The sequence below is a fragment of the Cherax quadricarinatus genome, unplaced genomic scaffold (assembly GCF_038502225.1).
Source record: "Cherax quadricarinatus isolate ZL_2023a unplaced genomic scaffold, ASM3850222v1 Contig2183, whole genome shotgun sequence".
Taxonomy (NCBI): Eukaryota; Metazoa; Arthropoda; class Malacostraca; order Decapoda; family Parastacidae; genus Cherax; species Cherax quadricarinatus.
The window spans coordinates 45,818-65,759 of record NW_027197209.1 but is presented as its reverse complement, the minus strand read 5'-3'; the positions used below and the strand labels follow the sequence as shown (position 1 = coordinate 65,759).

The following is a 19,942-nucleotide window of genomic DNA, read 5'->3' as shown; positions in this document are numbered from 1 at the left end:
TAGCTGCTTCCTCGATTCTGCTTTTGTTTTTGTCCTGATAGAACTGTAGTGAACGACGCACACCTTGCCAGCATCTCTTGTCTTCTTAGCATACATGTGGTTCTACAGGCAAGACTTCAAGTCACAAAGACGCCATTACTACACTTCATCCATTTTTGCAAAGTGAAATCCTTACTCATTCACTCCACTCCCTGTTAAACAGCTAACATTGTCTTCCACACAGATTTTTTTTTTAGATTTTGCCACCGAAGTGGCTAGTTTATTGCGCACCCCATATCCATCCTGTGGACGGTAGTGCAAGAGCATATGGATACACAAAATGCCTAGGAACTAGGCCCCAAAAGGGTTAACAGGTGTACATATGGTTTTTTATCTACAGTTCACTTATCTGTTACAAGCCAATTTAGGAAATTTGCTTAATATATCTGGTATCTTATTTTTATTAATAAGATATCTTGACATGCCGCATAGGCTATTATACTGTCTGTCTGTGTAATCCTCAATAAGTGGACAATTAAGCACATAGTGTTCAAGACAGTGACCATATGCACGATCACATAATTTGCATTTAGTTTGATCATCATCTGTGGGTCTCCCAAACTGCCAGAATTTTTTTTTTTATATTTTATTTAAAACTGTATTACAAGATGCAATATAAAGATACCATGAAATGGTACATGTTATGACAGAACATTCAACACTAGTACTACAACGGTCCACTGAGTGAACATACATACAATGTTACCTTAAGATAACCTAACACAACCTACAATCTACCTAGAAACACAGTGTTACATAATCACAAAGATCTTCACAATACACTGATGCTAACACTGACATCCAACACTTCCACAACCACCACCCGCCCCTCTACAAGTTGAAACCCTAGCCACTCTCACGTGGTTAAACACGATAACAATATGTAACATTAAAAAGTTAACACTATTGCCAATCTCACGTTGTTAAGCACATTATCAATGTTAAACATTAAACAAGTTAACATCATAGCCACTCACATGTGGTTAAACACATTATCAATATTAAACATTAAACAAGTTAACATCATAGCCACTCTCATGTGGTTAAACACATTATCAATATTAAACAATATAACAAGTTAACATCATAGCCACTCTCGTGTGGTTAAACACATTATCAATATTAAACATAAAACAAGTTAACATCATAGCCACTCTCATGTCGTCAGTTGTAACATTGTGTATCCTTTAGAAAAAATTAACGACAAACGTTATGGAGTGGTCGCTTTACAAAAGGATAACCAAAAGACAAAATTTCACTTACACACCAATTAGAATGCTTAAAATAACCCATAAAGGTCTTCAGGACTCCACTGAGAGGACCCTACCAGGGCTAAGAAAAAATACTTTAATTACATCAAGTGTCTTCAGAGGCACTGATCTGTACAAGAGAAGAGCTAGTGAAGAGGGCACGATCCTCTTTCTCATAATTCAAAGACTGGATCCTGTGGGCTGCAAGTTGAGAACATATAAAGCCTTGCGAAGTAAATGTCTGTAACATAGGATACATAAATTAGTTTAAATGGAACTATTTTGAAAATTGGTGATACAAATCAAAAATGTAATTGCAGAAATATTGAACATAAAAATTACTAGTACAGTGGTCCCCCGCTTTTCGTAGTTCCCAGCAATCGTAAAATTCGCCAATCATAGGGGTATTTTCGTATAAATATGGACTCGCTTTTCATAGGTTGACTCGCGAGTTGTAGTTCGTCCGGGATGCATACGCACGGCGTGAGCCAGGGCAGCAGCCAGTCTGGCATTGCTTACCAGTGAGCGAAGGTCCCCTCGCGTGCTCCAGCGAAATATTTCATAATATTCCATTTATTTTAGTGCTTGCAAGTACTAAATAAGCTACCATGGCTCCAAAGAAAGCTCCTAGTGCCAAGCCTGTGGTAAAGAAGGTGAGAAATGCGATTGAATTTAAGAAAACCATCATTGAACAATATGAAAGTGGTACAAGTGTGGCCGAACTGTCCAGGATGTATAAGAAACCCTACACAACCTTATGTTCCATAGTGGCCAAGAAAAATGAAATAAAGGATGCTGTTGTTGCAAAGGGAGTAACTATGCTGACAAAAATGAGATCACCAGTACTGGAAGAGGTTGAGAAGTTATTATTGGTGTGGATAAATGAGAAACAATTAGCAGGAGATACTCTTATGACTTCGTTTATTTGTGAAAAGGCTAGGCAGTTGCATGAAGATTTGGTAAAGAAATTGCTTGCAAATAGCAGTGAAGTGAGTGAATTTAAGGCCAGCAAAGGCTGGTTTGAGAGATTTAAGAACCGTACTGGCATACACAGTGTGGTAAGGCATGGTGAGGCTGCCAGTTCGGACCACAAGGCGGCTGAAAAATATGTGTATGAATTCCAGGAGTACATAAACAGTGAAGGACTGAAACCTGAACAAGTGTTCAATTGTGACAAAACGGGCCTCTTTTGGAAGAAAATGCCAAAGAGGACCTTCATTACACAAGAGGAAAAGGCAATGCCAGGACATAAGCCTATGAAAGACAGGCTGACGCTAATGTTCTGCGCTAATGCTAGTGGGGATTTTAGCGTGAAGCCATTACTAGTGTACCATTCTGAAAATCCCAAAGTGTTCAGGAAAAACAATGTTATGAAGAGTAAATTGTGTGTGTTTTGGAAATCTAATAGTAAGGCATGGGTCACGAGGGAAATTTTCGTCGAGTGGTTCAATGAAGTGTTTGGCCCTAGTGTGAAGGTGTATCTCCTGGAAAAGAAATTGGATCTCAAGTGCGTGCTAGTAATGGACAATGCACCTGCTCATCCTCCAAACTTAGATGACCTAATTTTCGAGGAGTTTGGGTTCTTGCCCCCGAATACCACTCCTCTCCTCCAACCCATGGACCAGCAGGTTATTGCAAACTTTAAAAAACTCTACACAAAAGCAATGTTTCACAGGTGCTTGACTGTGACCACAGACACTCACTTGACCCTAAGGGAATTTTGGAGAGAACACTTCAGCATCCTCCACTGCATAACCCTTATAGGTATGGCTTGGGAGGGAGTGACTACCAGGACTTTGAACTCTGCCTGGAGAAAATTGTGGCCAGATTGTGTCAACAAGAGGGATTTTGAAGGATTTGGGACTGACCCTAATGAGCCTATGTCTGTTGTAAAATCAATTGTGGCACTGGGGAGTTCCATGGGGCTGGATGTGAGTTTGGAGGATGTGGAAGAATTGGTGGAAGACCACAATGAAGAGCTCACCACTGAGGAGTTGCAAGAGCTTCAGCAGGAAGAGCAACACATCGCAGCTCAGAATCTTGCTGCAGAGGAGGAGGAAGAGAGATGGAAGAAGGTGCCTTCTTCAGAAATTAAAGAGATTTTTACTATGTAGGGTAAGATGGAAAGCTTTATGGAGAAACATCACCCTAACAAGGTTGTTGCAAGCCAGGTTGGCAACATGTACAGTGACAAAGTCTTGGGCCATTTTAGGGAAGTGTTAAAGAGACACCAGAAACAGAGCTCTCTCCACAGTTATTTTGTGAGACAGGACTCCAGTGACTCTCAAGGTGGTCCTAGTGGCATTAAGAAACAGAGAAGAGAAGCAACCCCAGAAAAGCAAATGGTACCCGAGATGTTGATGGAAGGGGATTCCCCTTCCAAACTATAAACAATCCACTCTCCTCCTCCAGTCTCCCATACACTAAGAAGAATCTCCAATAAAGGTAAGTGTTATGCTGTTAATGTTTCATTCATCATTTCCCATTATATTGTTTATGTACTACATGTATATTTCATGTTAAAAATTTTTTTGTTTTAATACTTCTGGGTGTCAGGAACGGATTAATTGTATTTACATTATTTCTTATGGGGAAAATTGATTCGTAAATCGTAAATTTCGTTTATAGTAATGGCTCCAGGAATGGATTAATTATGAACAACGAGGGACCACTGTACAAATATTACATACTTAAAAATTTTAGAGTATATAATAAACGTGTCATCAATCTCTATAACTGCCTTAGTGCAAAAATCGATTCATGAAGTCATGGCAAAAAATAGGTATTAAATCAACAGAGTAATTATCATCAGCTACTGGTACCCAATGTACATGCTAGCTATGTATACAACATAGTATACCCAGGAAGACTATGGCTCCTCAAGATCTTTCTAGATAAGGGATGAAGCAGTCACCTACCCAGTAACTGGCCTGATCCAACAGAATTTAACCTGACTGAACAACTCTCATCATTTATTCACTCTAAGAATGGTAATGTGTAATTACTGTGCTGAATTTAGACTCAAAAATTTTTACACACAATAATTAATTTTCCAACTTGTGAATATCTTCATACAAGTATATATAAAAGACAAAAACACTAATGTATGTCACCCCATACTGCTTAAGCATATTTATCACTCCAAAATAACACAAAAACCTACATGGAGATAGAAATAAACAAAAACATAAGGTGAAATGAGTGCAGAATATTTTTGTCTCCGAGTTCAACCATCTTCAGCAAATATGGTAGAGAGGATGAAGGTCATGTATATACCTGAGTGTATGAGTGTAAATGGTCCAAGTCGGACCGAAACGTCGTCGTAAGCTTCTCTCTTTTATGTGCGGGTTATTTGTGTATAGTGTATGTACCTCACTAGTGTGAATAATGTCATTTCAAAAAGATGGTGATCACTAAGTTCAGTGGGAGACAGCTGGTTCATTAAAAGCATATTATTATTATTATTGTTATATTTATAAGGAAGTACCATATGACTCACAGGATTTATATAGTGCTTAGGAATGAGATGGTCAGGTTTGATCTTAGGTAGAGGAGCACAAGTCCAATTACCATATGGTGTCTATTTCTAAGTAGAGTGCCTATATCTATAATTATATCACAGAAACCACTCAAAATCTGAATACTGCACTTGAAATCAGAATAATATCATATGAGAATATAACTAAATAAATTTGAAAAATAATAATACTATTTGAAAGGAGTAACATCTTTGCTACAATTTATGCAAGCACAACTGAGTACACTACAACATTTATTATAACCTGAATGTAATGAAGTACTCTACAGCACCTATATTAACCCTTTGAGGGTTTCGGCCGTACTAGTACGGCTTACGACTCAGGGTTTTTGACGTACTAGTACGCCTAAATTCTAGCGCCCTCAAATCTAGTGGGAGAAAGCGGGTAGGCCTCCATATGAAAGAATGGGTCTATGTGGTCAGTGTGCATGGTATAAAAAAAATCCTGCAGCACACAGTGCATGAGAAAAAAAAACTTTGACCGTTTTTTTTGGAATAAAACAGCGACTTTGCACTGTATTTTCGTATAGTATTTATTGTTGTATTCTAGTTTTCTTGGTCTCATTTTATAGAATGGAAGGCATATCACAGAAATTGAGATGATTTTGACTGGTTTTACAATGAAAAGTGCCTTGAAATTGAGCTCAAAGTAGCAGAAATGTTCGATTTTTACCAAAGTTCAAAAGTAAACATATCATGCCAAGCGTCCAATACACGTCAACTGGTGAGTCTAATATTCTTTTGCAAGTGCGCCAATATGATTCATACCATTTTTTACACTAATGCAGTAGTCTGCATAACAGTAAATCTTCTATTTTTTGTGAGAATAAAAATTCAAAGTGGAAAGCAAAAGAATGTAAGAGGGGCCTTGAGACGTGAATAATGAACAGAGGAAATGTCATTTTAGTGCCAGGAATGTATTTCTTGTTTGTTTTGGACCCTATTCGGAAATTGGCATCTTTTGAAATTTGTGTGAAATTGGCAAAATTTCTAAATTCTGACCACCGTACTGGATAGTTGAAATTGGTAAATGGGTGGTTTCTTGCACTCATTCAATAGAAAAAATGGAGTTCTAGTGAAATATTCATGCTTTTTGTCGACTAGTACAGTGGAACTGGCCGAAAATGGGGCTCAAAGTGGGCAAAATCGCCGATGCGTAAACATCGCTGAGACCGCTAACTTCGCGAGAGCATAATTCCGTTAGTTTTCCATCAAATTTCATATTTTTGGTGTCATTATGATCGGTTAAAGATTCTCTATCTTTTCATAACAATTTTTTTTTCTTTTTTTTAAATTTGGCCGACCCTGAGAACGAGTCTCGGAGAGGGCCTGTCGACCCTCAAAGGGTTAATAGATGGTTAAGTGACAATTACAATTTGTAGTGAGTCTCATTTACTATACTTTCTGAGCTTCTGACAAATTAACTGAGCTTCAGAGTTCTGGAAAACTGGTAAGGTGTTACTGCATCTACAGAAAAAATTTTGTTTTGTTTTGTAAACATTACCAGAGAAATGCACAATGAAAAACTCTTTCTAATATTGTCTATTGTTGAAAATCAAGTCAACAGTGCATAATCAGGTGAAACCTATATTTCTAAGACAGCGTGCATTTAAAAGTGAATCAGAGAACATGGAAAAAACCATGTTCACTACTGAAGAAAACATAGGTTTTCTTATGCTCATTTAACTCAAGTGTCTTTTCAGTGTTTATCCAGCTGCTGTTACATCAAGATTTCACGCTCCTACAGTCATATTTTTGGTTTTGCTTTCTGCAAGAAGTGGATAAGTTAATAAACTAATGTATGTGTATAGGGAAGCAGCTTAGGGAACAGTGTGTTGGAAAACCAACAATGGGTATAAGGTGTTGATGTTGCTTTTTACCTGTTCTCTAATTCTAACGTCAAATATTATCAAATAAAGTACTACTAGCATACATAATAACTGTTTAAGATAGTATACAACACAAATGTAAACAATATGAGCATAATGGCCCATTTGATATTGTTTCATTATGCTGCTGACTGATATATGACAATAAGCAAAATAAAAAGGATAATACTGAATAGTACACTAATTCCAATGAGCTAAATTTATCATATGAAAGTATATTTGAAACAAATGAAAATCATATACAGAACTTTATGGGCTAACTAAAGAAAATCTTGGAACAATGACATCATAAATTACTGCATGTAATGATAATATAAGAATTATCCAACTTCAGTATACTGTACTAAAGATCTTCACCAAGGCCAACAAGGGTCAGGGCACTGGCGGATCCATCCCTGGAGCTGACCTGATCTGACATCCATTACAGACGTATACACAGTTTCCTGAAAAAGGCAGAATATACTGGTAGGTATTTTCCAAATACACACTACTAGGCATGCAACTGGAAAAGATAAAACACTGAATATGAATTGTATGGGGCCTGTCTGATGGAAGAGGCTGGTTTTGACTGGTGTGTGATATTTAGAAATGTCATGACCTAAAGGTCATTCAGTGCTGTTTGACATAAAAATACTATATAAAAATAAATACAGTAAATTACATAAAATTTTAAAGTAAATTAGGTTGCATTAGTTTACTTTTTATCATACTGGCCATCTTCCATTAACATAGGGTGACCCATCCCCCAAATACAAAAGGAAATGCATTCACCATCATTCAATATCTTTCTTCCCAAAAGTGCACATCACAATTCAAATTACCCTCTGAACTGTAACATCTCTATATCTCCTGAGTGCAGGCACCTCTCATCCCCAGAACTCAAGGTCAGCTAACCAATTTTTCTTGAATCCCTTCCTAAAGGCAACCTTGCTCACACTCCAACAGCACATTACACCATAATAAGAATTTAGTATTCACTCACTCCAATTAAAACACACAAAATCCTGATAAATACTCAAGCCCATATCACTACAAACCTCCTTCATCCCCTCCCTTCAATCTTTTCTGGGATGATCCCTACCCCTCATTCCCTCCACCCCAAATTTATACACCCACTTAGTCATCCAATTCTGCTAAATGCCCAAATCATCTCCACAACCCCTTCTATGCCCCCCAAATTATATCTTTGGTAAACCCACACCACCTTCTAATTTCTTATTATTATTGACGCAACAGTTATTACCTAAAATTTGGCTTATATTCATAGAGTTACCAAGGTACAGTAATTAAGAAATGAATATTTAAAATCTAAACTTCCTAAATACTGGTCATAGCATTAATTAAAAATATGTTCTACAGTAATGCACCTAGAGATTGCGAGCAGGCACCTTTCTAATAAAGCAAAGTGTGACTTGTCAGCAATCAACACAGAACTGTTTCAAAGTGATGAATTCTGTTAATGAGTCTTGGTCAGAGTCCAGGCCTGGATTAATAATAATATGGATTTATGAAGGATGAGGTTAATCATAGAAGTGATGAGGGAAAAAAGGTGAGTGGTGCATTGAGGTATATGTGGAGTCAAAAAACGTTATCTATGGAGGCAAAGAAGGGAATGTATGAAAGTATAGTAGTACCAACACTCTTATATGGGTGTGAAGCTTGGGTGGTAAATGCAGCAGCGAGGAGACGGTTGGAGGCAGTGGAGATGTCCTGTTTAAGGGCAATGTGTGGTGTAAATATTATGCAGAAAATTCGGAGTGTGGAAATTAGGAGAAGGTGTGGAGTTAATAAAAGTATTAGTCAGAGGGCAGAAGAGGGGTTGTTGAGGTGGTTTGGTCATTTAGAGAGAATGGATCAAAGTAGAATGACATGGAAAGCATATAAATCTATAGGGGAAGGAAGGCGGGGTAGGGGTCGTCCTCGAAAGGGTTGGAGAGAGGGGGTAAAGGAGGTTTTGTGGGCAAGGGGCTTGGACTTCCAGCAAGCGTGCGTGAGCGTGTTAGATAGGAGTGAATGGAGACGAATGGTACTTGGGACCTGACGATCTGTTGGAGTGTGAGCAGGGTAATATTTAGTGAAGGGATTCAGGGAAACCGGTTATTTTCATATAGTCGGACTTGAGTCCTGGAAATGGGAAGTACAATGCCTGCACTTTAAAGGAGGGGTTTGGGATATTGGCAGTTTGGAGGGATATGTTGTGTATCTTTATATGTGTATGCTTCTAGACTGTTGTATTCTGAGCACCTCTGCAAAAACAGTGATAATGTGCGAGTGTGGTGAAAGTGTTGAATGATGATGAAAGTATTTTCTTTTTGGGGATTTTCTTTCTTTTTTTTGGGTCACCCTGCCTCGGTGGGAGACGGCCGACTTGTTGAGAAAAAAAAAAAAAAAAAAAATAATAATAATTTAATTTCAATTCAATTCAAGTTTATTCTCTATAATGGTTACAATGTGGGGTTTACAGGTTTTGGGTATTTTGTGGTTTACATGTTATAAAATACTAATTACAGAGGGGGCCACTAGGACACCTAGCATGGCTAGGCATTTCGAGCAGATTTTCGAGCAGACAAGTATGTGTGGCATGCAGCCAGCAGTAACAGCCTGGTTGATCAGGACCTGATCCACTGTGAGGCCTGGTCATGGACCGGGCCATGGGGACATTGACCCTTGGAACACTCTCCACATACACAATGTATACAGGCCTAGTTGACATCAATGACATACTAATATAAAGAAAGTCTCTTGTTATGCAGATCATTTTCAGCAAATTAGGTCAATTTTGTCCCCAGGCCCCCACTCACACCAGTCGACTAACACCCAGGTACCTATTTTACTCATAGGTGAGCATGGACAGCAGGCATATTAAGGAAACATGTCCTAATGTTTCCACCTGTATGGGATTGAACCATGGACCTCAGTGTGTGAGCCGAGTGTGCTAGCAACCGAGCTAGAGGCTAGATTAGTTGTTGTTTATCCGTCAATTCGACGAGGACCATCTAGTCATCCTGGGGTCGAAGCTGGTGGGTACGCACATGACTTGTCAGGCCAATCCGCGCACGAAACGTTCTCTAGCAGTGTGGACAGGGAAGGGTGGCGGTATCGAGGGGTCTGATGGCTCTGGCCTTCCTCGCCTGCCTGCGCTGCTCAGCTAGTGAGATTCTGCTTGCCTTGCAGGATGTTGCCCCTTTCTGGACAACTGCTCGCCAGTCATTCCTGTCCTGAGCTATCAGCTCCCACATGGTGTGGTTGATGTTGAAAGCTTTCAGAGCAGTCTTAAGGGTGTCCTTGTAGCGCTTCTTTTGGCCTCCTTGAGAGCGCTTTCCATGCGCAGTTCGCCAAACAAGAGTTTCTTTGGCAGCCGGTGGTCTGGCATGCGAGCAACGTGACCTGCCCAGCGAACCTGTGTCTGCATTAGGATGGTGTAGATGCTAGGCAGGCCAGCTGTAGTCAGCACTTCTGTGTCTGGGATCTTATCTTGCCATTTGATGCCGAGAATTTTTCTGAGCCGTGTGGTGTGAAAGTGGTTCAACTTTCTGGCGTGACGTTTGTAAACAGTCCAGACTAAGCCTCCACCACTCCTTGTGATGCACAACCCACATGAGTTTAACCCATAAACGGTCCAAGCAGATCTACGTTCACATGTGTAGTGCTGCAAAAGTAGATCTACGTTTTTTTTACATATTTTCAAATATAACAAAAAAAAAAGTAGATCAAAGTTTTTTACACATTATTTATCATGTGCAAGTCCCACTGAGCATGCCATTTTCTTTTAGTGTTGTTGCCTGTATAACTACCGAGACATGACTGCCACACAAAGGACGTGAATAGCAGATTTAGTCACATCATCAACCATCTCATTAATTAAAACTTCGGTGTACGAAGAACACCAGAAAAAACTGTACATGCAGTACTTTCGTTTTCTATGGACATGGAATAGCCATTACTGAATTTCTTAGGCAACAGGATTCATAGAAACATTTCATGCTGATGCAAGGAATGTGTCTCAAGAATCAGTGCTACATAAAATTCCTCCCAGTGCCTACATTAATTATCACATCTCAGCAATAAAAACTAATTAGTCCACTGATAGTTTTGCACAATATGAATCCCCAGCAATTTTTGTTTTTCAACAAGTCGGCCGTCTCCCACTGAGGCAGGGTGACCCAAAAAGAAAGAAACTCCCCAAAAAGAAAATACTTTCATCATCATTCAACACTTTCACCTCACTCACACATAATCACTGTTTTTGCAGAGGTGCTCAGAACACAACAGTTTAGAAGCATATATATATAAAGATGCACAACATATCCCTCCAAACTGCTAATATCCCAAAACCCCTCCTTTAGAGTGCAGGCATTGTACTTCCCATTTCCAGGACTCAAGTCCGGCTATATAAAAATAACCGGTTTCCCTGAATCCCTTCACTAAATATTACCCTGCTCACACTCCAACAGATCGTCAGGTCCCAAATACCATTCGTCTCTATTCACTCCTATCGAGCACGCTCATGCACACCTGCTGGAGGTCCAAGCCCCTCGCCCACAAAACCTCCCTTACCCCTTCCTTCCAACCTTTTCGAGGACGACCCCTACCCCGCCTTCCTTCTCCTACAGATTTAAATGCTCTCCATGTCATTCTACTTTGATTCATTCTCTCTAAATGACCAAACCACCTCAACAATAACCAATGAAATACCAACACCATTATCACACTGGTAAAGCAGAACATTGATAATCCAGTGTTAATAGAACTAACCAATTATTTTATTTAGGTTATTCAACAATTTTTCAGAACTAGTAGATAAAGAAAATCCCTAATCCCACTTAAGAAATATAACATGACATATGGAAGAGGAAGGGACAACAAGCTTTTCAAACTGCAGTACCAGACATTCAAAGTGCAAACTTATGGGGTAGGGGTATGTCCTGCACATGCAAAAGGCTTCCTGTCCATCCCAGTGAAGATACAAATAGTGGCAGATAGGTAAACATTACAATAATGACCTTATTCAGAACTGGTTTTGTTGAAAGTACATTATAAATGAGACTCAGTGATGCATTCTTTTGTCCACTCTCAATCATGCAGCGATTAGCTGGTGTTCTACGATCATCAAAAAATGGTGGATTCTTCCAGTGGTCATAATTTGTCTCCACAAGGTACCATGATCCAGATCCAGTCTTTTGTGATCCGAGAGTTAGAATGTTGGAGTTGTCTCTATCACGTGTAATAATGCACCCCTGAAAATAGAGCACATTATATAATAAGGAGTTATTAAAAGTGAAATCTCATTGTGGTATAACAAACATTAATAAAATACATACTGTATATGTATAATCTGTACCTGCATCTACACACATGTACACACACAAACACATACATACATACATACACCTCTACTAGACAGACAAATGAAAAAATGGCATTGTGCCAATATTTAAAAAAAAAAAAAAAAAAAAAAATGGTGACAAGATGAATCATTTAAAACTATACGCCTGTTTCAATGAGTGAGCACTTCTTATCAAGGGTGACAGACTGATCGCATCAAAACTACTACTACTGCTTCCAGTGCTCTATTCACCCGCATTCAACTTAAGAAGCCCAGTGTGCAGGCAAAATGTTTCAGAAAGATACCCAAGTGCTGCAAATATGTCTTATTCATCAACTTATTGGTACCGTATACCATCAGTGAGATACTGTACTTTATTTCATGTTACTAATACATTTTTTTTTTTCAACAAGTCGGCCGTCTCCCACCGAGGCAGGGTGACCCAAAAAAGAAAGAAAATCCCCAAAAAGAAAATACTTTCATCATCATTCAACACTTTCACCACATTATCACTGTTTTTGCAGAGGTGCTCAGAATACAACAGTTTAGAAGCATATACGTATAAAGATACACAACATATCCCTCCAAACTGCCAATACATATATCCATTAAACTTAATATAACTAATCATAGATTTGAGAAAAAAACAAAATCAATTAAAAAAGCAGAATTTTGATGATTTGGCATGAACAGCATATGAGAGTTATAATGTGTCAGTGTGGGGACAGTGGGAACCACACTGAATGGTTCCAAGTGGGTGAATAATGAGTAATCAGTTTTGGAAAACAAAACCTCAGTTTAACAGAATATTTCTTAATAACAGTTTTTCAAAAAAATACATTGTTACCCTTATTATCTCACTTATGGATAAGTGACCACTACAGAAAATTCTCCAGGCAACTAATCAAAGCTTGATTTGTTAGCCCATACTAGTCCCAGTATGTCATTCTGGTGTAATTCTCTAGTTTCCCTTTCTAGCAAGTATGCTGTGTATCAACACTAGCTTTATACTCTATATATCTTCTTGATTAACCAACCATCAACCAATCTCAAGATGCCCAAACTACTCAGCAGTATTTCAATATACACATTATGAACTGGGTATTAATTATGAAATAAATATTGTGCATATGTAAATGTATACCTGGAGAGAGTTCCGGGGGTCAATGCCATCTGTGTACACAGCAATGGCATGAGAATGAGAGTGAAAGTGGTCAAGAAAAAGAGAGCGGGAAGCGACCGTAGACAGTTGGGCTTTCGAGCAAGGGAGAGAGAAAGAACAGACTCGAACAGCTGGAACTTCCCAGGGGGGTAGGGAAAAGCGAGATGCTACATGAACGTAGAAAGGTGGTAATTGAAGAGAAGACAAGAGCGAATGAAGGCGAAGAGAGAAGGGATGGAGTAAACGGGCGGCGAACAAATAAAGAATGTCTACTAATATCAGTGACCATTCTATAAATGGAAGGATTGCGAAGATCATGAGAGCGTACATAGTAGGGAAGGCAATGGGCATCATGGCGATCGGATAAGGATGGAACGTTCGCTTCTGCATAGAGGCTCTCAACAGGGGAAGAGCGAAAAGCACCAAGGCATAAACGTAATCCTTGGTGATGAATGGGGTTAAGGCTAGAGAGAGTAGCAGGAGATGCCGCTGAATAGATCTGGTCACCATAATCAAGTTTCGATAAAATGAGGGTGGAATGTAGGCGAAGGAGGGTTCGACGATCAGCTCCCCATGAAAGATGAGCAAGGGTTTCAAGAAGGTTCAGCCGGCTGTGACAAGTTGCCTTCAGAGAGGTAATGTGAGGTTTCCAGGAAAACCTACGGTCAAAGAGGAGGCCCAGAAACTTGACTGTATCATGTTCAGGGATACGGGAGCCATAGAGGTACAAAGGATGATCGGAGAGGACAGAGTGTCTAGTGAAAGTAATTTGGTGGATTTTAGTGCTGGAAAATTTAAACCCATGTGTGGTGGCCCAATTGGAAACACAGTCGACTGCATGCTGGAGAGAAACTGTAATGAGGTGACAGTCAGCGCCTGCACAGGCAATAGCAAAGTCATCAACATAGAGTGATGACCAAATATTTGATGGAAGACTAGAGGCCAAATCATTAATAGCAAGGAGAAAAAGTGTTGTGCTCAGAACACATCCCTGGGGGACACCTTCAGCTTGGATAAAGTCCGGGGAGAGCACATTATTAACCAGAACACGGAAATGCCTGTTAGTTAAAAAGTTCTTAAGGAAGGATGGTAGACTGTCTCGAAGGCCTAAGGAGTGGGCTTGGGCTAAAATATTATACCTCCAAGTTGTGTCAAGGTCAAAAAATATGGCAATAACCGAGTGGTTATTCGCAAAGGCATTACGAACATACGTATCCAAGCGTAGTAAGGGGTCTATGGTAGAACGTCCCTTACGAAAGCCATATTGACGAGTGGAGAGACTGTTGTGTGTCTCTAAATACCACACTAAACGTCTTATTTACTAGGCGTTCCATCACTTTGCAAACTGCACTAGTAAGAGCAATGGGACGATAGTGGGAGGCTTCATGTCCCGTAGTGCCTGGTTTGCGGAAAGGGAGAACAATGGCGGATTTCCACAGCTGTGGAAGAACTCCTTGTGACCAAATAAGATTGTAAAGGCGTAATAGGACTGCAAGGGCTGACTGATGTAAATGTTATAGCATTCGAATATGAATGTTGTCGGGCCCAGCTGCCGATGATCGGCAAGCTGAGAGTGTTGCCTCCAGTTCTTGAAGTGAAGGGTGCTAACTCTCTGGCAGACTTTGAGGAAAGAAATGAGGGGCACAGATGGAGTCCCTGAGAAATACGGACCAGATGATTGCCAATTTCATTGGCAACATCTAGTGGGTTTGCTTTATCAACACCGGCAACCCGCAGAACAGGAGCCGGGTCAGGAGAATATTTACCACTCAGTTTTCGTACTTTTTTCCAGACTGCTCTCATAGAGGAAGCAGAGGTGATGGTGGAGACATAATTTCGCCAGCAAGTGCATTTAGCGTCACGGATGACACGGCGAGCGATCGCACGCTTCTTCTTAAAATCAAGAAGTCTCTCCGTGGTTCTATTGTACCGGTACCTGCCCCATGCAGCGCGTTTCAAACGTACTGCACGAGCACAAGCAGGAGACCACCAAGGCACACATTTCTGAGAATGCCTGCCCGAAGTGTGGGGTATACAATTAGAAGCTGCGGTTAAAACAGAGGACGAGAAGAGGTGTAAAAGCTCATCAATGGAGGATGAAGAAGGAACCTCTCTAAAAACAGTTAGGTGTGAGTAAAGGTTCCAATTTGCCTGATCAAATTGCCAGCGTGGGATGTGAAGAGGTGGTGAATATGAAGGGGAAGTAAGAATGATTGGGAAATGATCGCTGTCATGTAAGTCCGGGAGAACAGACCAAGTGAAGTCTAATGCGGCGGAGGAAGAGCAGACTGAGAGATCGATGCAAGAGAGAGTGTGAGTCCGAGGATCGAAATGGGTGTGAGTACCTGTATTTAAAACATGGAGGGGGTGGGTGGCAAGAAAAGCCTCTAACTGAATGCCACGGGAATCACAGTGAGACCCCCCCCAGAGGAAATGGTGGGCATTAAAATCACCAAGTAACAGAATTGGTGGCGGTAATGACGAAACAAGAAAGGCAATATCCAGAATAGATAATGCCCGAGAAGGAGAGAGATATAAAGAACAGAGCGTATACCACCTATGCAAGTGGATACGGGCTGCTGTGTAATGCAGCGAAGTACGAACAAATAGCTGATGGTACGGAATATCAGTGCGTAGGAGAAGGGCACTTTCATTAAAGGTCCTATCAGGAAAAGGATCTGAAGAATACAATAAATTATAGCCTGAGATGGGAGAGATAACAGTAGAGTGTAATTTTGGTTCCTGTAAGTAAACACCAACAGGGGAAAATTGGGAGAGTAACATCTGAAGCTCGCCCCGATTACCCCTGAGGCCGCGTATATTCCACTGTAAATAGGCCATGTTTGGCAATGATAAAAATACCTGAAATCCACAGGTAAGGGGTCCTACGGACTAGAGGGGTTAGAAAAGTCCACATGCGGAGGCAGTGGAAAACGTTCAAGCAGCAAAGGAATGGTGCGCTGTGAAGAAAGGAGTTGCGCAGATGGAGCAGAGGAGAGAGAAGGAACGGAGGGTGGATCAGTGTCCATTGATGGTTTGGTCTCTGCAATATATTCAGAGATTGCTTCAAGTGTTTCGGAATTCAGAGACGACGTATGGGAAACAATATTGGAAATGGTAGGGGAAGGATGAGTAAAGATTGGAACTGTAATGGACTGTACCAAGGTAGGGGGGGCAAAAGGGTGGAGGGAACTGGAGAAGCGTAGAAGGGGACAGAAGAGGCAGAAACCTGGGAGGTGGCAGAAGAGGAAGAAACTTGGGAGGGAACAGGGGAGGAAGGTACAGTACGAGGAGGGTGAACCTCTACACTTGTAACAGAGCCAGTGAGAGGGGAAGAACCAGGTACAGAGACAGGGAAGGTAAAATGAGGAGGTGGAAGATGGGTAGGAGGTGTTAACGGACCTTTTTTTGACTTTTGAGAAGTAGAGGGACGATTAGGAGGAGGTGTCATACGAGATCTCGTCGCTACTGAGGCTTGTGAGGGAGAACACGAAGAAGCGAGATCAGACTGAGGCATTGAAGTAGGGATGTTGGAGCCTAGGACAGCAAAAGAATTAGATACAGGAGTGACTATGGGAGAGGTATGCACAGAGGTGGTTGCAGAAGATGGGATCCCAGAAGTGGGGGGACGTTTTGAAACACAGGAATAAGAAACACGAGGTAGTCTCCCTTGGAGGCGGAGATGAGAAACTGCCATGGCATAAGGGAGACCTTCTGCTTCTTTGAGGTAACGGATTTCCCGCTCGTTTAAGTAGACTTGACAACGGCGAGAGTACGAAGGGTGAGCCTCATGACAATTAAGGCAAGAGGGAGGTCGATTGCAAGACGTATTAGAATGGTCATCGGCACCACAGACCGGGCATTCGGCGATAGATCTGCAATATTTCGCTGGATGGCCAAATCGCCAGCAATTTCTACACTGTTGCAGTGTAGGGATCACCTTTCGAACTTGTAACCGATGTCCTGCTACATAAACTGAGGATGGGAGTTCACGGCTGTCAAAAGTTAAACGAGCCACATTGCTACGGTAGTGTCTCCGCCCGCGGGCAGGAAGAACATAAGTGTCTACCTTGAGGATTGGGAAATCTTGGAGTTCCAGCTGTTCAAGAATGTCAGTGCCACATGTCTGGAAATTTTGTTGAACAATGGTATGGGGCAGAATGACGGTACCACTACAAGAATTGAGAGAATGATGTTTTTCAATAGTGACAGGAACAGTATCGATATGGGAAAGACGAGAAAGCTCATGAGCCTGGGTAGCATTCTGTACGGTGATGATGCGCGTACCGCTCTTAAGAGCATGAAAAGAAATATCTTTACCAACATGGCGTAGGAGTGCCTTGCCAATACTGTGGTCAGAAAGATAGGCAGTAGAGGAAGTCGGTTGTAAAGTGAAGAATTTAGTCCATTGTGCAGTCTGAAACTAAGCATGGAAAGGTAGTGAAGGATGTGTCGATCTTTTCTGAGAAGAACGAGAAGGTGGAGAAGTATCATCAGCAGGTAATTGTCATTGGCATTTAGGCGTGGGACCAGAGTTGGTCCGACATGGAACGGGCCGGCGATTCGAAAATTGCCGCACCATAGAGGGAGAGGCCGGAAGCACAGTCAGAGGAGAGCGAAGGTCAGATAAATCGAAGGAGTCAGCCGAGGCCTCAGTACCTGAAGCGGGTGAGGAAACAGCACCGGCAAGAGGAACAGAGGCATGAGGAGTGTCCGAAGAGTGGTCCAAAGACGAGGCGGGGTCAGAACGGGGTGCGGTATCAAGAAGGGACCCGGGGGTAGCAGGTTCATGGACTAGGGCTGCCATGGTTAGGTTACTTCTTTCTTTTTGTTTTTAAGAAAAAGAAGAAAAGAAAATAAAAATAAAAAAAAAAGAATAAAAAAAGGGGGGACCAGGGAGGGATAGTTCCTAGGAGGAATGAAAGGGCCAGAAGTCTCCCTCCGCGCCCAAGAGGACCTCAGCACCGCAAGTAGTGCAGATGCAGCATGGAACCCGTGCCATACCCTACCCATCATGTCAGTAAACCGGCAATCCGGGATAGCAACCTCACATCTGCCGAGCTACCTCAGTGGACAAAAGAGAGGGCGGCCGGAAATCCGCCACAAAGCATACCTCCTTCGGCAACCACCCCCGGAATCCGAAAGGTGACTTCCAGAGATACACCCGTCGCCTGAGAGACACCCAAAGCCACCCTCCGGGATACCGGAGAGGGATCGGGACATCCCCAGGCAATCCAGATTCCACGGCAAACTACGCCACCGCCAAGAACCTCAACGGAATGGGATGGACCCCGGTACCCTTTCCCCTACCTAGGAACTAGCGTGCCTGTGGGAAGAAAAAAAAAAAAAAAAATCCCAAAGGCCAAAAGGGAAGGGCAAAAGGAAGGGGTGGGGAGGAGGAGGAGGAAAGGAAAAAGGGGAGGATGGGATAGGGAATGGGGGATTGGGGGGTAATTAGGTTCGGTCTGAGGAAGGAGACTGACAGGTCTAATTCCTCAGACCAAGAGCCTCTTCACCACACCAAGGAGCCCCCCTTGAAGAGGAGTCTCTTGGTAATCCCCCTTATGTATGCTGGGAGGCAGTTGAACAGTCTCGGGCCCTGACACTTATTGTATTATCTCTTAACATGCTAGTGACACCCCTGCTTTTCATTGGGGGGATGTTGCATCGTCTGCTGAGTCTTTTGCTTTCGTTGCGAGTGATTTTCGTGTGCAAGTTTGGTACTAGTCCCTCTAGGATTTTCTAGGTGTATATAATCATTATCTCTCCCGCCTGCATTCCAGGGAGTACAGGTTCAGGAAATTCAAGCATTCCCAGTAATTGAGGTGTTTTATCTCCGTTATGCGCGCCGTGAAGGTTCTCTGTACATTTTCTAGGTCAGCAATTTCACCTGCCTTGAAAGGTGCTGTGAGTGTGCAGCAATATTCCAGCCTAGATAGAATAAGTAACCTGAAGAGTGTCATCATGGGCTTGGCATCCCTAGTTTTGAAGGTTCTCATGTCCATCCTGTCATTTTTCTAGCAGATGCAATTGATACAATGTTATGGTCCTCGAAGGTGAGATCCTCCAACATGATCACTCCCAGGTCTTTGACGTTGGTTTTTCGCTCTATTTTGTGGAAGGAATTTGTTTTGTACTCTGATGAAGTTTTAATTTCCTCATGTTTACCATATCAGAGTAATTGAAATTTCTCATTGTTGAACTTCATATTGTTTTCTGCAGCCCACTGAAAGATTTGGTTGATGTCCGCCTGGAGCTTTGCAGTGTCTGCAATGGAAGACACTTGTCATGCAGATTCGGGTGTAATCTGCAAAGGAAGACACGGTGCTGTGGCTGACATCCTTGTCTATGTCAGATATGAGGATGAGAAATAAGATGGGAGCGAGTACTGTGCCTTGTGGAGCAGAGCTTTCACCGTAGCCGCCTCAGACTTTACTCTGTTGACTACTACTCTTTGTGTTCTGTTTGTGAGGAAATTATAGATCCATCTACCAACTTTTCCTGTTATTCCTTTAGCACACATTTTGTGCGCTATTACACCATGGTCACACTTGCCGAAGGCTTTTGCAAAGTCTGTATATTCCAATATTTTGTTTTTTTTAACAAGTCGGCTGTCTCCCACCGAGGCAGGGTGACCCAAAAAGAAAGAAAATCCCCAAAAGGAAAATACTTTCATCATCATTCAACACTTTCACCTCACTCACACATAATCACTATTTTTGCAGAGGTGCCCAGAAC

General features: G+C 41.6%; 1 protein-coding gene across 1 annotated transcript in view; it reads right to left on the bottom strand.

The window, feature by feature from the left end:
- Nucleotides 1-3,829: 3,829 nt before the first annotated feature.
- Nucleotides 3,830-19,942, bottom strand: part of LOC128706655 (acid ceramidase-like) — a gene marked incomplete at its 5' end in the record, with an annotated part of 59,285 nt that continues 43,172 nt past the window's right edge. Inside the window, 2 exon segments of the mRNA XM_070081282.1 lie at nucleotides 3,830-7,159; nucleotides 11,720-11,953. Of these exon segments, the coding sequence (XP_069937383.1) occupies nucleotides 7,070-7,159; nucleotides 11,720-11,953 (324 nt within the window).